General features: G+C 50.0%; 1 protein-coding gene across 2 annotated transcripts; it reads left to right on the forward strand.

Moving 5' to 3' along the window:
* Positions 1 to 1,060: 1,060 nt before the first annotated feature.
* FAM180A (family with sequence similarity 180 member A) lies at positions 1,061 to 18,401 on the forward strand. 2 transcript variants are annotated; one of them, XM_046020019.1, is made up of 3 exons: positions 1,061 to 1,371; positions 13,082 to 13,182; positions 14,625 to 18,401. In XM_046020019.1, exons 1-3 carry the CDS (start codon positions 1,296 to 1,298, stop codon positions 14,967 to 14,969), a joined length of 522 nt encoding a protein of 173 aa, XP_045875975.1. In that variant the 5' UTR covers positions 1,061 to 1,295; the 3' UTR covers positions 14,970 to 18,401. The 2 variants fall into 2 exon arrangements, with proteins under 2 accessions (XP_045875975.1, XP_045875974.1); XM_046020018.1 differs by lacking the exon at positions 1,061 to 1,371 and adding an exon at positions 10,384 to 10,476.
* Positions 18,402 to 19,689: the final 1,288 nt, after the last annotated feature.

The raw sequence follows: 19,689 nt of genomic DNA on the forward strand, positions 1-19,689 counted from the left end.
TTCTCTCCAGGGAATCATTCACCCTGGACACCATCTCCACAGATGGGAAACCCATGCGGTCAAGTCATCCTAAAATGTTCTTGAAGCTCTAGAACTTTCAGAGAAGGTGAAGGAGTGATATGAGATGAAAACCATGATGTCTGCATGTGAATGGCAGTACTTGAAAAATGACCATGGACTTCAAATGTTCTCGCCAGAAAAAAGGGACGACAATCACGTGACATGATAGAAATGTTAGCTAATGCTCCAGTGGTCACCATATTGCAATATGGAAGTGTGCCAAATTGAATCAACCCATGTACACCTTAAACCTACACAATGTCATATGTCAATTACATCTCAATAAAAGTTAATTAATCAATTACCCAAAACAAGATCATGGAAAAACACTACCGTTTTGCTTGGGAGAATCAAAGTGGTTTGCTCCTGGGTCTAGCTAGATACAGTCCAGAAATCGGGGTGTCACGAACGTGAATGGGAAGAGAGGGCCACTGCGGGTCCCCAGATCATTAGCTGCATATACAATATCCATGGGCCACAGCACTGTTCTACCACTGCTCCTCACAACTGCTGACTCCCCATCCATGTACAGCCTGGGGAAGGCTCTCAGAGCTGACGCTAGGCACCAAGATGGCTAGGTCCAGCTCCAGGGAAGGGCGGCAAGTGACACTCAGCCCAGACACCGCAATGACTCCGCTGTCCTGAAGGCAACTCTGGGCTGTCAGCCCCTGTGTCTGCCAGCCAAGCCACCCAGCTCTCCCTGCAGCCCTGGCCCCTGGCTCTCCTGCTCTGTGTGTGTGTGTGTGTGTGTGTGTGTGTGTGTGTGTGTGTGTGTTTGGACGGGGACAGCAGCCAGCTCTCTGCCGGGCTCTCTAACAAGTTCCACGAGTCTGTTTGTTAAAGAAAAATTCCAGTGGGTCCATCCAACACATGGAACTCAAGTACAGAAATTATATTTATCCGCCCTACTGCCAAAGAGATCACATGCCCCATGAGTCACTCCAGATGTGCTCAAAAACAGAGTCTCTCTGTGGAAGCCCAGTCCCCCAATCCCGGAGAGAGTCGAATTAGCAGAAGTCCCAATTCCTGCCCCCCCACTCTCCCTCCCCCCCCCCCCGCAAGAGGCTGCCTCAGCCTCCACCCTTCTGGGGCAGGAGAGGGCATCTGTGCACTTCTGTAAAGGGAAGGGGGGTACGAACTATATCTTCGCGCGGGGCAGACCAGTACGGGCATACCTGTAGCTCCTGAGGTCCCACTGGGTTTGAGGACAACTTTTCACCTTTCTGGAAGAGAAGATGTGCTGGAAAACGCTGCTGCTTCTGCTGTTGTGCTACAATGCCCAGGCTACTGTGTCCTATGGGTGGAGCAGGGGTAAGTTGCTGTCTATTTGTCTGTTTGACGTGCATTACTCTTTCGTAAATACAATTAGGAATTGGGGGGAAGAAAGAATAGAGTGGTAGAAGGAGATTAGAAGCCCTACACCACCACCACCCCCTCCTTTTATCTCCTCTCTGCCAATGGCTGGGTGCTTCTTGACATGTTAGAAGGTGCTAGAAGCTGATGAGGGATGGGACACTGAAAAATACCAAAGCCACTGAGGGAACTCAGTCGAGGTGAAGAACGCAGAGGGCATGCCTTTCTGACATGCCAGAACTCAGTCATCTTTGCTTCTAAGAATGTAAGCGGACTCCCTTGAGCAGCTCCCCCGACCCCCAGCTGCTGCAGCCAGGCAGGGCACGTGAAGAGCGGGTACCAAGACTGACGCTAGTATCTGGGACGGTGGGTGCTGGGGTACAGAAGGCCTGCTCACTGGGGGACCCCGACAGGAGGCCCAGGGCATTGGCTGTCCACATGGAGGTCTCCATGCTGCTTCTGAGCCGGGGTGGACAATCTTTCCGTCCGGGCAGAGCCCGCCCAGTGGCAGGAGAAGAGTGACCCTTTAGTGTTCACTCCGGTGTGAGTCCGCTCCCACCCACCCGGTGGTCCACCTGGAAAAGGAGGGAGCCCGGCAAGGCTGTTCCCTCGTGGCCGACTTCCTTTCCCTCAGGATCCCGTGGCATCTTTTCTGTATGCTCAGGACTGGCTCCAGGTGGCAGAGCCTGGCAGCATGACTGACTAGTTAGAGCTGATCACTGCTGGGGACCAAGAGAGCAGTAGCTCTGTGCAAAACTCTGTGCAAAAACTCAACCCTCTGCACTGCCTAAAGTCTCTGAGGTCTGCTGAGGTCTCTCTCCCCAGAAGCGCTGTAAAAAGAAGGCAGGTCCATAGGTGTTTCTAGAGATCCAAAAGAGGACGCCTGACTGGCATGGCGGGAGGTGGGGCTGAGCCTCCAGGTTCTCAAGGAGAGTGCTGGGGAAGGAAGGAGCCGCCAGTGTGGACGGGAGAGGCACAGAGCAAATGAACCTGACACAGGTGGGGAGCAAAAGCCATTTACTTATTTGGGTTTTATTCTCTCACTTTCAAGCTTGAGATCAGTGATTTGCCAATTCTCTAAGCTTTCTCTGAGCGGAGCTGTGAAATGATTGTTATACCCAGAGGCAAATAATTAATGGAGCATTTTCCTTTTTTTTTCTGGAAACATCACACACACACACACACCCTCCCTGTTCATGATGTGCGCAAATTTTGGAGGAACACTTAGGAGAGCAAAGAGACCACAGCGGGTGTTACATTCAGCCACTTACCCCTGGGTGCTACTGGCAACCTTCCCCACTTGCCTATTAGAAAAAGATGGTAATACCCACCCTCCCGATGCACAGGTCGTTAGAAAGCCAAATGAGATAACTGGATTTGTAACAAGGCTGTAAACACCACAGCCATGTCATGAGCAATCCTGCAAGAAACTCAAGGATTTAAGCTCTGCCTCCCATTGGCTGTGTGATGTCTGGCAAGTCTCTTAACCTCTCTGAGCTTCGGTTCACCAACAAGTCACATATTAACAATAACAGAGCTAATCATCACTGTGTGTGGTGAGGGTCATATTCAAAATGTAAATAAAATGTTTTGTGAATGGTGAAGAAGCTTATCAATGTGAATTATTACCCATCACTTAACCCAATGAAAAGAATTCATTAAGGAAAATTTGAGGTTCTCACTTAACAGAAGGTTCTATAGCAACATCCTGGGGAAGGTCGGCCCCTAAATAATAATAACAAATCTATCTAGAGACAGGAAGCCAGCAGAGCTGGAACAGAGGCAGTGATGAGGCAGCTTTGTTAAATCCTAGATTAGTGGTTCCCGGCAGAGTCAACAAGTGATAGTGTCCTTCCAACCATCATCAAAAGTCTTCCACGTAGTTCCTTTTTTTTTTCATTTTTAACATTTTTTCCTAATTATAAAAGGAATACCCAATTGCCATTTTCTAAAAATGGAATGGGAGTCACACCCAAATAAAAATAATTTTTCCTAATGTATTTAACTCTTCCTTTCGCCTTCTTCCTTACCCCAAACCCCAGCAAAGCGCCAGGCCTAATTTAGAAGAATTCCCAGTCAGGGCCCCTGGGTGGCTCAGTGCTTAAGCCTCTGCCTTCAGCCCAGGGTGCTGGGATCAAGCCCCCATTTGGCTCTCTGCTCCACCTGAAGCCTGCTTCTCCCTCTCCCACTCCCCCTGCTTGTGTTCCCTCTCTCGCTGTGTCTGTGTCAAATAAATAAATAATCTTTAAAAAGAGAGAGAGAGAATTCTGACACAGCCTGAGGGTCTGCCTGCCCGTCTGCTGGAAAGCCCTACCCCATCCCACTCTATCCCCCCTCCCCCACCCCAGCATCAGCACCCCGGCCTCCACCCTCCCCCGCCCCCTGTCCCCAAATGGAAATTTAGAAATAAACCCAAAAGGAACACACCCTGCTGTCAGGACATTTTCCTACCATTCTCGGGGCCTCTCCCTAGAAGCGCTCTCTAGGATTCCGCCCTGGGAGGCGGCTTTCCACGCCAGCCCTGCCAGCTCACTGCTCCAGCCCCACCAACATCACGGAGACCTGATGACTCACCTGTGGTTAGCGAGGCCCGTCCGGAAGCTGGACACACCTGGCCCAAGCCCCCAGGTCCTGCCAGAACCCCCCTTGGGGGCCTGAGGGGAACTAACTGGTGTTTTAAAAAAAAAAAGAAGAAGAAAGGGGGAAAAAGAATGTATGTATTACATACTATAACTGTTTTTATTAAATACATGCAAATTATTCTTTTTAAAAGTAGGTTAATAGGGAAGGCTGGCCCTTCAGTTACCTGGTGGAATTTATGTCATTTTCAGGAGTCCCTTTTAGTGCTGGGTGTGTTTTCAGGCATGAAGGGAAGGGCGTGTGATGAGTGTTTGGTAAGCACTGACTAACAGGACTCGGGTAACTGAGCGCCCCCCACCCAGCAGGCCTCTCACTGGAAGGCTAGAGCTGGATATTGTCTCCTACCACATGTCTGTGGCATCAGAGACTCAGGTCCTCCCTGCAGCCCTAGGACCGCCCCCCCAGGGGGACAGGGTGGGGGGGGCAGGGGGGGCAATCTGGCCCCTTCAGGACCACTCCCAGAAGACCCCAACACATGGGGCCGAGATCCTGGCTCCCTCAGAATGTCACTGCGTTTCTGAAGGGTTGGCCCAGGAGCAGAAAAGTAAATGACATCAGTAAGATCTCACAAAAGATCTTTCATAAATGAGAGTTTTTCCTATCCACACCTGCAATTTCCATGGAGTTGCTTTGACCGCTTCGTTAAAAGCATTGTATTTTGGCTTGATATGGTGTGCAGTCTGAATCCTTTCCAGCAAGCTCCTTGGTACAAATGGTGTGTACGGTTGTGTGGGAGCTGTGGTTAGCCTTAATACCGTTCTGTTCTATTAAACATATTTGGAAGATTGTGGGAAGGAAGATTTTTATCCCAGATTACAAGAAGTCAACGAGAAGGTCAGGCTGCAGAGGAAAGATGGGCTCTCCCATTTAAGCAGACTTCTGTCTGTACATCTGGGCAAGAAAGCTCGGAAGGCTGAGGTATGGGAGAGACAGGTGTCAGCCTTGACTGAGATTATTAAAAGGAGATTCTCCCAGGCAGGAATGCAGGCTCCTCCGAGACAAAGGGAAGGGGTGGTAGAGATAGGAGACCACATCTACATTTGATAATTAGTCGGCACCTGGAACTAAAAATAAGTTCTAGAATTAACCTGTTAGAAAGAAAGAAAGAATTTAGGGGCACCTGGTGGTTAGTCGGTTAAGCATCTGACTCTTGATTTCGGCTTGGTCTTGATCTCAAGGTCTGGAGTTCAAGCCCCGCCTTGGGCTCCACAGTGGGTGTGGAGCCTATTTTAAAAGTTGTGGGGGAGGGGAGAGAAGGATTTAGTAAAGCACTCTGTTTGGAAAGAATGGGGTTTCATGACAAGGGTAATTAATGTGTTTCTATGGGATCATATACTCCTTCAATAGCTGTGGGCAGGATGCTATGCCCTGGGAATACAGCACCGAACAAAACAGACAAGAACCAATGCCCTCAGGAAGTGAGGGAAACAGATATAAACATGTGTATAAATAAGACGTCTGGTTTTTTTGAGGAGAATAAATTAGGGACAGAGTATAAAGGATTACAATTTTAAGTAGAGAAATCAGGGAGGGCGTCCCTGAGGAGGTGTCTAAAGGCCTGACGGAAACTGAGTAGTAAGCCATGCAATCCCTGGAGAAAGTATCCCAGGCAGAGGAAACAGAGGTGCAAAGGCCCTGTGGCAGAAGATGCCTGGTATGCTCACAGAGCAGCAAAGAAGCCTGTGGCTGTGGTGGCAGCAGCAGGGGTGGATACGGGGAAATAACAGGCTCAGAGAGGCAGGAAGAAAGCAAATCATGTAGCACCTCATAGCTACAAGATCCTTTGATGGTCTTCGGCTTCTACTCTGAGTGAGATGAAAAGCTCTGACGGTTCTGGACGGTTCTGACCTGTTTTCACAGACTCACTTTAGACACATTAAGAATAGAATGTGTCCTCGGTGACTCTGTCGGTTAAGCAGCCGACTCTTGATTTCAGCTCGAGTCATGATCTCAGGGTCATGAGTTCAAGACACACATTGGGCTCCAGGCTCACCAGGGAGTCTGCTTGACATTCTCTCTCCCTCTGCCACTCCCCCTGCTCACACATGCTCTCTCTCTCTCCCTCTCAAATAAATGAATAAATCTTAAAAAAAAAAAAGAATAGAATAGAACGAGGGTGGGAGCCAAGGATGGCAGCTAAGACAACTTTAGGAGAGGCGCCCAAGCCTTGAACCAGAGTCTAGCCGAGATGTTGCAAATAGTAGACGGATTCCGGATAGATCCTGAAGTAGACCCGGGAAGATCTGCTGACTGGCGGCATGTGCGATGTGAAAGAGAAAAACGGAAGATGACCCCAAGGTTTTTGGCCTGAGCAACTGAGAGAGGTGGGGAAGACCACAGACAGCAGGATGGGTGTGCAGGGAGAGCAGTGTTCGTACGTGCGTGGTGTGTGTGGGGGGGTGGGGGCGTATGGTGTACGTATGTGTGTGGTGTGTGTGCCTGTGTGTGTGGCATGTGTCTGGTATGTGTGGGGGTGTGGTGCATGTGTATGTGGAGTGTGTGTGGTGTGTGGTGTGGTGTATGTGTGTGTGGTGTGGCATGCGTCTGGTGTGTGCGTACGTGGTACGTGTGTGGCGTGGGGGGTGTGGGGGGTGGTGTGTGTATGTGTGCGTGTGATGTGTGTGGTGTGTGCGTACGTGGTACGTGTGCTGTGCATGGTTGTGTGTGGTGTGGTGTGGTGTGGTATGTGTGTGTGTGTGTGTGTGTGTTGGGGTTGGCCTGGGTCTGGGGTCAGGAGAGGCAGCTGTTCAAAGGGGCAAGAACACGCCCGCCGGCGGCTCGGCAGACTAACCCCCGGCCGGGAGGGTGAGGCTGGAGGTCAGCCGGGCAGTGCGTGCAGCCAGAAGAGGGTTGAGGACAGGGATGAGGCAGGACTCGCACTGCGAAGAGGGAGGTGAGCAGGGCAGCCAGTACAGCGGGCTTTAATTTCTTTAAAACCGAAGTGTTCGTGCTGATGGGCAAGATCCAGCAGCGAGGGGAAAGGACAGACACGGGAGAGGAGCGAGAACAGGTGCAAGGCTAAGCACCGCCTTCATGGAGATGTCGCTCACACACAGGGAGACGTCGGGCCCCAGGGGGCCGCACAGGCACAGGGGCTGAGGACAAGCCCAAGTGTGTGGACAAGACGCAGGCAGCCAAGTGAGGGGAATCAGGAGAGCCAGAGCATGGTCGGGCGGCACGGAGAGGCCCCTGCCAGCGGAACGGCCGTGAGCTCAGAATGAGAACATGTAACACGGCTCTGGTTTCCCCTGTCCACGTTCGGGTGCACGGGCGCGGCAGGGGATAGGTGACAAGATGGGCGATGACTTCACCAAGTGATTGCAGAAGCACAAAGGGGGAGCAAAGGAGTTGGGGGGGTCTATGTAGGAGAGGGATCACAGGGCTGTAGTAATGGGACCTTGCGTATCACAGGATTGCAAATCAAAGTTAGAGAATTTTTAGAATCATGTGTGGCAAGGGGCGCCTGGGTGGCTCAGTCAGTTAAGCAACCAACTCTTGATTTCAGCTCAGGTCATGATCCCAGAGTCGTGAGATCAAGCCTCCCACCGGGCTCTGTGCTGGGTGTGGAGCCTGCCTGCTTATGATGCTCTCTCCCTCTGCCTTCCCCCACTAGACCGCACGCTCTCTCTCTCTCTTAAAAAAAAAAAATTATGTCTGGTTCATTTCAGAATTTGTATCATACCAACTGCATTCATTCATAATTAACTACGCTATCTTTCCTGAGCCCAGGCTGAGGCCCGATACACCTACAGAAAGATAGCATTGTTCTCCCTATCGTGAGACAGGGTCTGGGAGCCCGGAGGTCTGGATTTAATCTCAGTCCTACGCAAACAAATTGGGTGGCCTAGGGCAAGTTTCTTAACCTGCACGTTTCTTCATCTATGAGATGGCATGTTAGTACTCACCTCCCAAAGTGCGGATGGAAAGCCCAGGGCACGCTGACTAGCACACCGTGGGCTCATGTGCTGTTACGGTATCTGAGCTTCACGTTCTAACAGCCTGGTCTGCAGTCCCAACGCGTCTCTGAGCAGAAGATACGGACAGAACATGCCCTAACACAGGACTCTCGAATCTCTGGATCCAGATGCCGACTGGCTCGGTGCACCTGCATGACTTGTAGCAAGCAAATCCGTTGTTCTGTGCTGGTTTGTCCAATGTATCCTAGATCCTCAATGTCCCCCTGGCAAAGGCTTCTATGTCCAGGGAATCCGGGAGGAGGGGAGACGCTCACGGTCCTCCTGCCCCGAGACCAGCCGTGTGCAGCAGACCTTCATGCTAGGAGATGTGGAAGCTTCTGATGTCCCCTGGTCACCCTGAGTGGTCCTCGTGCGCACATTCATGTCCTCAAGAAACAGCTGGAGAGTGGGCAGGCTGCCGAGAGTTGAGTGGAGAAGACGAAAATAAATTGGCCCAGTTTTACATTAAGCAAAAGGCACAAGAAGTCAGTGATTTCAACAAACCTGTCCCAGTAGCCTGCTTGCCTGAGGCTCCGTGCTCAGATGGGGCCCTTCTGCCCGTCTAGGGCCTCCCACACAGCTCCCTGCTGTCCCCTCTCTCAGAGAAGGTGGTGTCACTAATGGCCATCCTCAGGTCTCTTCTCCCATCAGCACCGTGAAGGCTGGGCTGCCCCAGGCAATTTACTAATCACCCACAGCGAACTTAACAATGACCTCCATCAAGGTAGGCGAGGAGCTAGCTAGCTGCTGGCAGAACTGGAAAGCCCCAGCAGAGCCTGAACAGTCTCTGTGGCTGTTTGGTCTTGAGGCTTTTAAAAAATGCCTGGCTCATCTTTTTTTTTTTTTTTTTTTTAATTTTTTTTAAGATTTTATTTATTTTTTATTTAACAGATAGATCACAAGTAGGCAGAGAGGCAGTCAGAGAGAGGAAGAGAAGCAGGCTCCCTGCTAAGCAGAGAGCCCGATGCGGGGCTCGATCCCAAGACCCTGGGACCATGACCTGAGCGGAAGGCAGAGGCTTTAAGCCACTGAGCCACCCAGGCGCCCCTTTTAAATTTTTTTTAAAGATTTTATTTATTTATCTGGCAGAGAGAGAGTACAAGCAGGGGGAGCACCGGCAGAGGGAGAAGCAGGCTTCCCGCTGAGCAGAGAGCCCGATGCAGGTCTGGATCCCAGGACCCCGAGATCATTAACTGAGCTGAAGGCAGACGCTTAACCCACTGAGCCACCCAGGTGCCCTCAAAATCCCTGGCTCATCTTTAAAATCATCCCCACATATATACTGAGCCGTCCCTTGAAGCCCAGGGTTATGCAGACATCAAGGTCAAGGAGGGGGAGCATAAACTTCCTCCCTCACTCCCAGGAGCTGGCCGGCCACCCAGATGAACGCCTTCAGGGTGACAAACAGCAAGATGTGAAATGTGGAGACAGGATGCAGAGGGCATACAGAGCTACGGAAAGGACAACAGGTGGACAGCAGGGTTGCAGAGAAAGATTTCCGGGGGAACGGGACTGTGTGTCTCACCACGCCGGAGCAAGTCTAGTTGAAAGCTTCGCACATCCATGCCTCTAGGAGCTGGTCAGCTCTTACGTGGGCCATTTGCCTTTCTGGCAGAGTCCAACCTTCCCTGTCGTAGACAAGAATATCGGGAGTGACTGTGTATTTAACCTTTTACCCACTGTTTTGCCGGGGACCAGACATAGCTTATTTCTTGCCACCCCCAGCCCCACCACCAGCATCTCCATGGAAGCGAATCTATCCTCTCCAGGACTCGCCTTGTTTCCAGAGAGTCAGACCCAGGGCCTCTCAGATGTCTGGACCTGTGCTTCCACACCCAGGTCCGTAGAAAATCACCTGCCAGACACACCATCTATGCAGCCGCAGCAATAGGCAGAGCTCCTGTGGAAGGTGCTGGAAGCATGTGGAACATGAGAACAAGGACGGGGGTTCATCTTTCAGATTTCTGTGCACCCCCACACACACTTGCTGGGGCAATGATGAGTCTCCCAGTCTAGAAGCTGAAGCTATTTCTAACGGTCTTCCCCAAACTGTGTTATCATTTTTAAAAGAATCAGCATAAGGGCTCTTGGCAACAACAGTGTTTTCATTATTAAGCTGAGCTTTGAATCCGGAAGTATTTTCTTCCCCATTCTTTGAGAACCCAGGGTCCACTTGGGGGGGTGTGGGTTAAAGGGGTCTTAGTGTTCACAGGGAGACAGTTCAGCTGTGAAGAACTTCCTGGAAGGCAGCCAACCCCGAGTCTGAGATGACAGGAAGCAGAAAGGGCTCCATGCCCAAGGCCTTCATTCCCTCTCATCCTCTTCACCTGCTGGGGTATGAATTTTTTTTTTTAAGGGACTGATACCTGTAATTTCACAATAAAAATGGAATCCAGGACAAGAATTAAAGAAACAAAATTGCTCTCGGATCCTATCCTGGGAACGGGATTTCATCCTCCCTTCCATGGTAAGAAGAAAAGAAGGGCATGCAGAAAAAAAGCAGGTCACATCTCATTCTAAGACTGGATCTGATCCTGGTGTCATCTCCCATCAAGGAGAAAGTGAAGTCATTGTACGCACCCTCTTTGGGCCTCTTCTGTCTCTGAGAACAAGATGGCCCTGGTCTCTTCCAATGACCCCATCGATGGGAGTGGGGTGTGCCTCGCAGCAGGGCACCCTCTGCTTAGCTATGGGGCTGGATAACCCAATGCCTGCCCACTATAATGACCTGGGAGCTGGCCTTGGGCATTCGGGATTTCCCAAGCTCCCAGGTAATCCTGATGTACGGTCAAGGGTGAGAACCACTGGGTTAACCCAAGAGTGGCCATAGGGCTAGGGCAGCTCCTTCTCTACAATGTCAGGCCAACCACCCTCCGATTCTCAACTTCAGCTCCCATTAAGGAGCTGCCATTAGAAGCCTAGGAAGCTTTGGAAAAAAATCTTCCCATCCCATGTGCACCCTGTTCCATTACATCAGAGCCTCTGCAGCCAGGACCCACGCATCTGCCCCTTGGGTGATTCTAATGTGCCGTCAAGGTTGCAAATCAGCGGAGCAGGAGATGCCTCTGTCCACCTGATACGGTAGGCGGAGGCAATGAGTGAACAGAGGCCAAGGTCTTCTCAAGCCCTAAAAACCATGATTCTGTGAGAAGTTGGCACTTTGCTGGCAAAGAAAACAAATTTTGCTCAACTACCAGCACAGGATCTAATGCTTGGCAACTCATAGGCTCTGGGGAAATGCTCTGGGGAAGCAGAGATGGTCACTCTGCCCGTCAAGGCCTCCTTCAATGCATGGATTTTGTCAGCCTGCCAGGCTCTGCTGGGGGTGCCGAAACCATATTTATGCTAGCCGGGGAGGAACCTGTGCTAGAGATAATAAATGAGTTACAGGCAGTGCCTGAGGGGTTCAGCCAGTTAGGCATCTGACTTCAGCTCAGGTCATGATCTCAAGGTCCTGGGATAGAGCCCCGCATCAGGCTTTCTGCTCGGTGGGGACCTGCTTCTCCCTCTCCCACTGCCGTTCCCCTTGCCTCTGTGCTCTCTCTCTCTGCTAAATAAATAAATAAAATCTTAAAAATACATTTAAAAATAACAATAAATGAGTTACAGAGTAAACAGTAGTATAGCAATAGGACACCCAACCACCTTTTTCCAGGAAGTAGGAGATGCCCATCAGTGAGCTTTTCAGGAAATGTCCTTTACACTGAAGATGTTTCATTTTTATCACTTCCAGTAGAAAACCTTCTAAAATGCTTCGGCAGTCCCCTCCTTCTTTAGCCAGAGTACACTGGACGTCCCTAGACTCTTGGTGGTTCCAAGGGCACCATGATCAAGAAGGGGAGCTGTGACATATGGTTGTGCAACTCGCAGTTCACACAACTTCAGGGGGCGCTACTTACCTCCAAATCTCTTGGGTTTTTACAGTTAGTTGCCCCAGCTTCCGGCAGAAAAGAACCAAGTGTCTTGAAGAAGGTGCACCTTTTTTTGTTAGCAGGCAGCGGGGTGACCAGTCACTCCTGCACAGTGCCTGGGTTCAAGGTGGGGCTGCGGGGTGAACGGGGTTGTCTGCTCCTTCCCAGCATGACCCCGGAGAACGGCAGTTTGTCCTGAGTATTCCCACACGCCGTAATAGCTGGTCTTCTTCACCTGTCCTCTGTCCGTTCCCGATTCTGTTCCCTCCTCTACCTCTAGCAGCTTATCCATCGTCCTCCAACTTCTAATGCAACTTCAAATGCAGGCACCAAGGAATAACATTGACACGTCATTGATTCCACCAAACGCATCCCTAATTCAGCCAGCCCTTGGGGGAAGCGCTGAGCTTGGCTCCTCACAGGCCTACCGCCAAGCATCAGGGTCTGATGGCAGCTCCCTTCCTGTACTTTGTCACCTGTATTCACGTTCTTGGCAGCTATGTCTCAGATGGTCGGGGACCAGCCAGCAGTCTGTTCCTCTGATTAAAAGGGTTGTCAAAGGGTGCCTGGGTGGCTCAGAGGGGTAAGCCTCTGCCTTGGGCTCAGGTCATGATCTCAGGGTCCTGGGATCCAGCCCTGCATAGGGCTCTCTGCTCGGCAGGGAGCCTGCTTTCCCCTCTCTCCCTGCCTGTCTCTCTGTCTACTTGTGATCTCTCTCTCTGTCAAATAAATAAATAAAATCTTTTAAAAAAAATAAAATAAAAAGGTGGTCAATAAATATAAACCAGCCCCTCCTATTGATAAAGGGAACAGAATTATTAGAGAATTCATCTATTGGAATTGGGGGGGGGGTGTCAGTTTGCTGATTTCTGTTGTATTTTCTTTTACATAAATTCCCTAGGGGATACATACCCTTAGACATATGTATTTTTTCAAAATTCCCTGGGATGATTCTGGTGAGCAGCCAGATCTGCAATCATTGGTCTGAAATAGTAACATCTGACATGCCTGGGAGCTCTTGGGGACAGACCAGTGTCATCTGCCACCGCTCCCCGCTTCCGGTCCACCACCGCCTGGCGTCGGTCCCCCTCCAGGCTGGCTGGCTGGCCTCCGGGACACGTGCGTGCTGCAGCGCCTCGAGCAAACTCTCGTTTCTTGCAGCCGCGCTCTTCCCTGCTGCCCATCGGCCAAAGAGATCCTCATCGATGCCCTTGAACCCCGTCCTGCAGAGCTCCCTGGAGGAGGTCGAACTGCTCTATGAGGTAGGCAGAAGGGAAAGTGGTCAACTCAAGTCACGCAAAAAGCGTGTATTTTGAAGAAGGGTCCTAAGCGCCGGAGGGACTGGTCTAGATGACTTTGTGGATTTGTGGCCTCCCGCCCATCCCAGAGTCAGGTCTTCCTCGCCTCTCCTCCCCTTTCCCCCACGCGGTGACAGGGACTGATGGCATCAGGAGTTCAGTCGAGGCAAAATAAGACATTTCCGTCTGGTCTCCAGGCACCACCGCCAGCCGCAGTCGGGCAACATTCCCAAGCAGAGGCTTTGAGGCAGGACTGGTCTGGAGAGCTCGGGCAATGCCACTCCTGGTGTCTAAGCAGAGCCATGTCTCCAGTAACTTCACAGCTGGGATAGCTCCGTTTCTGACGGGTGAGGGCCACCCCGAGGCTCTCTTTCTCTGCCTCTCTCACCCGGGCCCCTGACACCCCACTCCTCCTCCAAGCCACAGGTGAATCCCCCAAGACTGCTTGGACGGGTTCAGTGATCAAATTCCAGGTTCAAGATCTGAGCTGTCCTTCTGGTTCTGCCCCCATCCACTGGGTGACCTCGTGTCGCCCACTCTGGGCCTGAATCCCCTCCACTGCTAAATGAGGAACTACAATGATCTCCAAAATTCCCCTCCTGCCCTGACATCGTCTCACATCCTCCGCGTCCCAGAACTGTCTGGCTAAGACACAGCCTAGGGAGGCCAAGCAGCTGGGCTGGCAGAAGAGGAAGAGGTTTCAAATCCTGCCCTGGGGGACAGACTTGGCCAAGTCTGGAACATGGGAGCCACAGGGACAGATCTGTTCTAGAAAGACAGCAGATAGTAGCACGGAGGATGGGTTGGAGCCAGGAGGAGTCGGAGACAGGGAGGCAAGTTAGAATTCAGACAAGAGGTATTTATGAGGTTCCTGGAATGAGCCTGGCACGGAGCCGGGGAGGCACATAGCAAACTCCTTGCTACTCTTAAAGAACAGTTGAGAAATGAGGACGGATCTCTGTATCCTACCTAATTCCTAGCACAATTCTCTGCAGCCTTCGAATTCAGCTCCGGATTTTAAATTACCCAAAATAGTCAGTTTGTGCTCCAGGAGATCTTTGGTGGGTGGGAGGAAAAAAGGGAAGCAGGGACTAGTGCTCTGGTCAGGGCACTAGGAATAATAAGCAGTCCTTGAAATAGTGGCTCTGTACCAGGCACCGTATTAGACGCCATCCGTGTTAGTCCTACTTACTTACAATATCCCAGTGCAGTATTGTTGCCACTGATCATCTTGCAGAGGAGGAAAGTGAGGCTCAGAGAAGTTAAGTAACTCATCCGGAGTTACACGGCTAGTGGGAAAGTCGGACCTGGAGGTGCAGCTAGCAGCCTCCCTGAAAGAACATACGTGATAATGAATAAATACAATGATGTCCTCAGTGACGCTTGAATGCTTCCTCTCTCTCCAGTTTCTGCTAGCTGAACTTGACATCAGCCCTGACCTGCAGATCTCCATCAAGGACGAGGAGCTCGCCTCCCTGAGGAAGGCTTCTGACTTCCGCACCATCTGCAACGACGTGATCCCCAAGCGCATCCCGGACATCCGCCGGCTGACTGCCAGCCTCTCCAGCCACCCCGGCATCCTCAAGAAAGAGGACTTTGAAAGGACAGCGCTGACCCTGGCCTACACGGCCTACCGCACGGCCCTGTCCCAAGGGCATCAGAAGGACATCTGGGCCCAGTCCCTCCGTAGCCTCTTCCATGCCCTGCGGCACGACCTGATGCGGTCCTCGGGCCCCAGAGTGTCTCCCTGAGAGACTGGCCTGCGCCAGGACCACAGAGCAGGGACCCATGCACACAGTAATCCAAATACTCTTCACTCTCTACTCCATTTACAGAGCCCAGCAACAAAGCCCATGCCACCAACTCAGAGTAGCGGAGGTTAAAATAAACGCTGCCATGTTCTTTGCCCCTTGTAGATTCCTGACCAGCACATTTGACTCGTGTCACAGTGCGACCTGCGCTGGAAGAAAGGGCGAGCGGGAATTCGAGATGCCTCCAAAGGCCCAGTGATTTGCCTGGTGACATGTAGAAGTCTCAGCCATGCTCCAACACCGAGTGACTGCCATGAACACCCGAGGCCAAGCACAGAGTTAGAGAAGACAGCACCGAGGTTTGGGCATGGCAGGAAGACCAGGGATAGACATCAGGCTTCGAGGTTGATTGAACATCTTTCCAAAGGTTCTATAGTAAGAGATTAAAAAAAACAACAACAACAAAACCCAACCTAGAGCTATAGCCAAATAAATACATTGTTGGTCAAAGATATGCTTCTCACCTTTTCCAAAAGTCAAGAAGAAGAATCAGTTGGAGAATCAGTAATTTTAGGCCCTACAGGTCTTGATTCTTCTTCTCTGAAAGCTGACCTAATACAGAGGAGAAACATGAAGGGACCCACAGAAAGGCTGCAAGCAGTCATGCCTTGCCTTCTGAACAGAAAGAGCAGGCTAATGCAAAGAGGGTCACCCTAATGCAGTGGTGGTACCAATGGCCATGTCTATCCAGATGCTTAAAATCATTTAGCGTCATCAGAAAATGAGGTGCTCCCAGTAAAACAAATTATTTGGATGACGGGATTTCCCCCTTTCAAAGGCCAAAACTTTCCTTTGAGCAACATTAACTTGGTATCTTTTTAAACTCTACCTATGAAACACCTTAGGCTTTTATTCACCATCTTTGAAACACTCTGATGAAGGAGATGGATAAAAATAACCTCTAAGATCACTCTACTTCGGAAATGTCCATAATCACTGAGCTAAGTGATCTATTACGGAGAGGACAGCAGGACCTAAGGGGTCCACTGGACTGTTTGCCCCAGTCCTGGCAGTCCCCAGGCTTTGCTAATTCTGCATGTGCTATGAGCTCTTCTGCTACCTTCCTCACTGTGAGGCTGTAAGATACACTTTTCTTCCTGGCCAACAGAACCCACCCTCCACAGCGTGTTCTTTCTTAGCTGCTAGCACCTGCTGTCCCACAAGATGGCGAGGCTTGTTATGATTCTACGTTAAATACGAGAAAGTAGATGAAGATCTCTGCTCGCAGGAAAGCACTGGGCTCTAATGTAGACTCCCCACCAGCTCAGAGATCTTTCTGGCTCTCCTAGGTGGACAGCTGGGTTTTGGAGGCCAGCGTCACAAGAGGTCTAATCGTCAAAAGAGTGAGACCTCATTGGGCTAAATTTGATTCTGAAATGGGTATTTAACAGTTGTCATCTGATGATGCCCAAAGCTGCTCTGGACTTCTTAAAAACTGAATAAGGGATCGCCGAGCAGCACGAACTACATGATCACTTTGGAGAAAAAGGATGGAGGAAGAAGGTATTCATCATCAGAGAAGAATACAGCTTGGCATCCTCACGTTCTTGGGTTCAGAAGATTAATAACTCAGTCTCTCTGGTTCTCATTCCCTGGTTGTACTTCTCTCTTACCTCCCTCGAATGCAGTCTCTGGTATTTGCTTTTTGTTCAGTTTTTCTCTTTCTATATTATGTGTTCTCTTTGACATGGTCATGAAACTGGTCTCTTTATTTTAGTTGGTGTCTCTTCTGCTCTATCTTTGGGCCCAATTCTGATTATCTTTGTATCCACTTCTTAGAGGCATCTCCCAGTCTCTTTTGGCTGACTTTTGCTCACTTGAGCTCTGCCTGCCTGCACTCTGACCCTCACTGTCTTTCCACCCCCTTTGGGTATCACTGTCTGACTCAAACAAAGGTCAGGTATAGGGTTGGGATTTTCCAAAAGGCAGGTTGGCCTCATGGTCTGCCTTCACGGGATGTGGGGCAGGGAAGAGGTGAGCAGAGGCCTCAACCCTTCCATATTGTGCAAACCCCGACCTCAGAGTCTCCCATCTCACCCTGGAGCACCACTCCCCTTAGGTTGGATCCGAGTGCTTTCTTCCCGTCACTGGGTGGAAAGACCGCCTGTAAGCCCTGCCTTCCATGTGACGATATACATGGCTGCTCTGAGGGGTAGGAGATTCATGAATGGGAGGATGGTTCCCAGGACCAGTGCTAAAATGGTAGTTCATTCACCCTGCAGCAAAAGATTGAAGGCCTCATGTAGTTATAAGTCGGGGCCCATATTTATGCGGCTGGCAGTCAATGATATAAAAGAAATAGAAACAAGAAAGGCATGATCTTTTTAAAGACAAAGGAAAATCCCATTTTCATACTAACTAGATGACCCTGTTAATGACTATTTTAGGCTGAATGCAAATTGACTGTTTACCCACAGGAAGAGTTTATAATAAGAACTTCATCTACATGCAAAATCAAATATAACACTCACCACCTCCACACCGAGACCCCACCCTCTGTTCAATAAACAGTAAAGCAGGAGACTGAACAGAAACGGACTGTCCCATTTTGCCTCATTAATACCACACTGTAATACCACGATCGCAACTGGGTCACATTTTGCCATATGTACGCATAGAAAGTAATCTAGAGCGTGGTGGCTGCCGTGGAAATTTGCCTGTAACTTATGGAACTTTTGGAAATTTTCCTGTAAGTTATGCAATTTGCCTGTAACTAATTCTGCCTTTTCTATACTGCTGGGGACTTTTAGGATCTAAAAATTCTGGAAGCGTCTTCTAGAGTTGGCATCCTCCTGGCTACCTCTGGTGTCACTCAAGAGACAGTGAAAAACATCTGTGTGCAGAAACATCATCTTACCTTGAATCTAAAAGAGAATCAACTCAGTGATAAATCAGTCAGAAGAGATTTCCGCAGGTGAACGCTTGTCAAATGTCTTTACATGGCGCCCCCTTGGTTTCCTAACCCATTTTAACATCTTCCATTATTTTTTATTGTGGTAGAAAATACATGAAATTTACCATGTGAATGTCTAACTGGGCAGTACAATAGTGTTAGCCAAATGGCAGGACAGATCTCTAGAACTTTTTATCTTGCAAAAAAATGATACCTCTGGAACAACTCCCCTCCCCCCTCTTCCCCCACCTCCTCCCCCGCAACGGCTGGCAACTACCTTTCTGCTTGCTGTTACTAAGAGTTTGACTACTTTGGATACCTCATCTAAGTGGAACCTGCCTTCTGTCTCTCAAGCATAGTGTTTTCTTCATCTGAAAAACGGATACAGTCCCGAAGAAGAACTACTGGTCTTAACTGTGTCGCTCACCTTACCTAATTTTATTTAACAATTATTCACTTATGGTGTAATAAAAATGTTCTGATCGAGTTTACTAGGCTCCGTGGAATCTCTGTTATGTCAGATTATCTCACCAAGGAATTTGAAGTGGTCTAGGGGTTGAACTCAACTGCAGGTTGAGTTCCGCAGCTATTTATTATTTTATTTATTATTTTCCAGCCTCTTTCATATTTGCCACCCAAACATCACAACTGTGGTCTTGTTCCTTCTGAGTCTCAAAATCAGCCCAAGAATGAGGCCCGAATGTAACAAATACGGTAGCCGGACTTTCACATGCATTTAAAGAGATGGGTCATCATAGCCCATCCTACAATGGCAAGATAACCGCGAAGGAAACCTCGACTGTCCATAACTGCCCCTGCCTTGGAAGTCTAGAAGAACTGGTTTTCTGGAGTCACTTCTCCAGTCTCTCTGTGTTTAGCCTGGGGATCATTTCCAACTGTAGACCTTGGAATGCCATTCTTGCATTCTGTGAATTCAAGAAAAACATAGGTAACCTTATTCACATGTCCCTTCTGAGAAAAGAGGCTGACAGCTTCTCCCGATCTCTAACCAGCAGAAACTACAGAGTGCAACAGTTGCCAAGGCTCTGACCCTGAACTTGTCAACTTCTTCCCAGCCCTCCCCCCTCCTTCCTCCTTGCATCCCCGCCAAAGGAAGCTTTCTGCTTCTTTTTTGCTAAAGAGCCTCAGAGAGGAGCATTTGAGCACCTAGTCCAGTCAAGAAAGACCACTGACATCTGGGCTCCAAGAGCCTTTGAAATGAGATGGGCATCTACACTTTTCCAGAGAGGTGGCTACCCTTCCCATTCTCCCTCAAAAAGTCTGTGGTCTTTCTTATAGGCTAACACCCTCTGCTGACCCAGATGCTTCCTATTCACTCAGATGCCGAAGTAAATGATCTTTGTCATTAGGGAAGTCCGAAGGGCTTAATATTGTACGCTCTGGGGGCGAATTTCTCCAGAATTATTATTTCATTTTCTCCCTGCCCCAAACGCATCTTCCTAAGAACTAGGCTCATAAGTGCTCTCCCAGGGAAAGCTCTGCGTAAGTGGGATTATGTTCACAATGACGATCATCACTGCAGCCCCTAGGATGTTTGAGAAACAAAAATAAGCTTTGCAAGTTGCCTCGGTTCTGCCCACTCAGCAGGCCCCTGCTGGGACCAATCACCCAGGGCCTCTGGAGGAGATACGGCCCATTCTTTCCGACAGACTGATTGGCTTTGAGGCCTGGGCGGGGCCACTGCCTGGGTCTGCTCCCGGTAGGTGAGGGAAAGTTAAGGTGGGCCTCCAGCAGGATTTTTGTCCG

The sequence above is a fragment of the Meles meles genome, chromosome 10 (genome assembly GCF_922984935.1).
Source record: "Meles meles chromosome 10, mMelMel3.1 paternal haplotype, whole genome shotgun sequence".
Classification (NCBI taxonomy): domain Eukaryota; kingdom Metazoa; phylum Chordata; class Mammalia; order Carnivora; family Mustelidae; genus Meles; species Meles meles.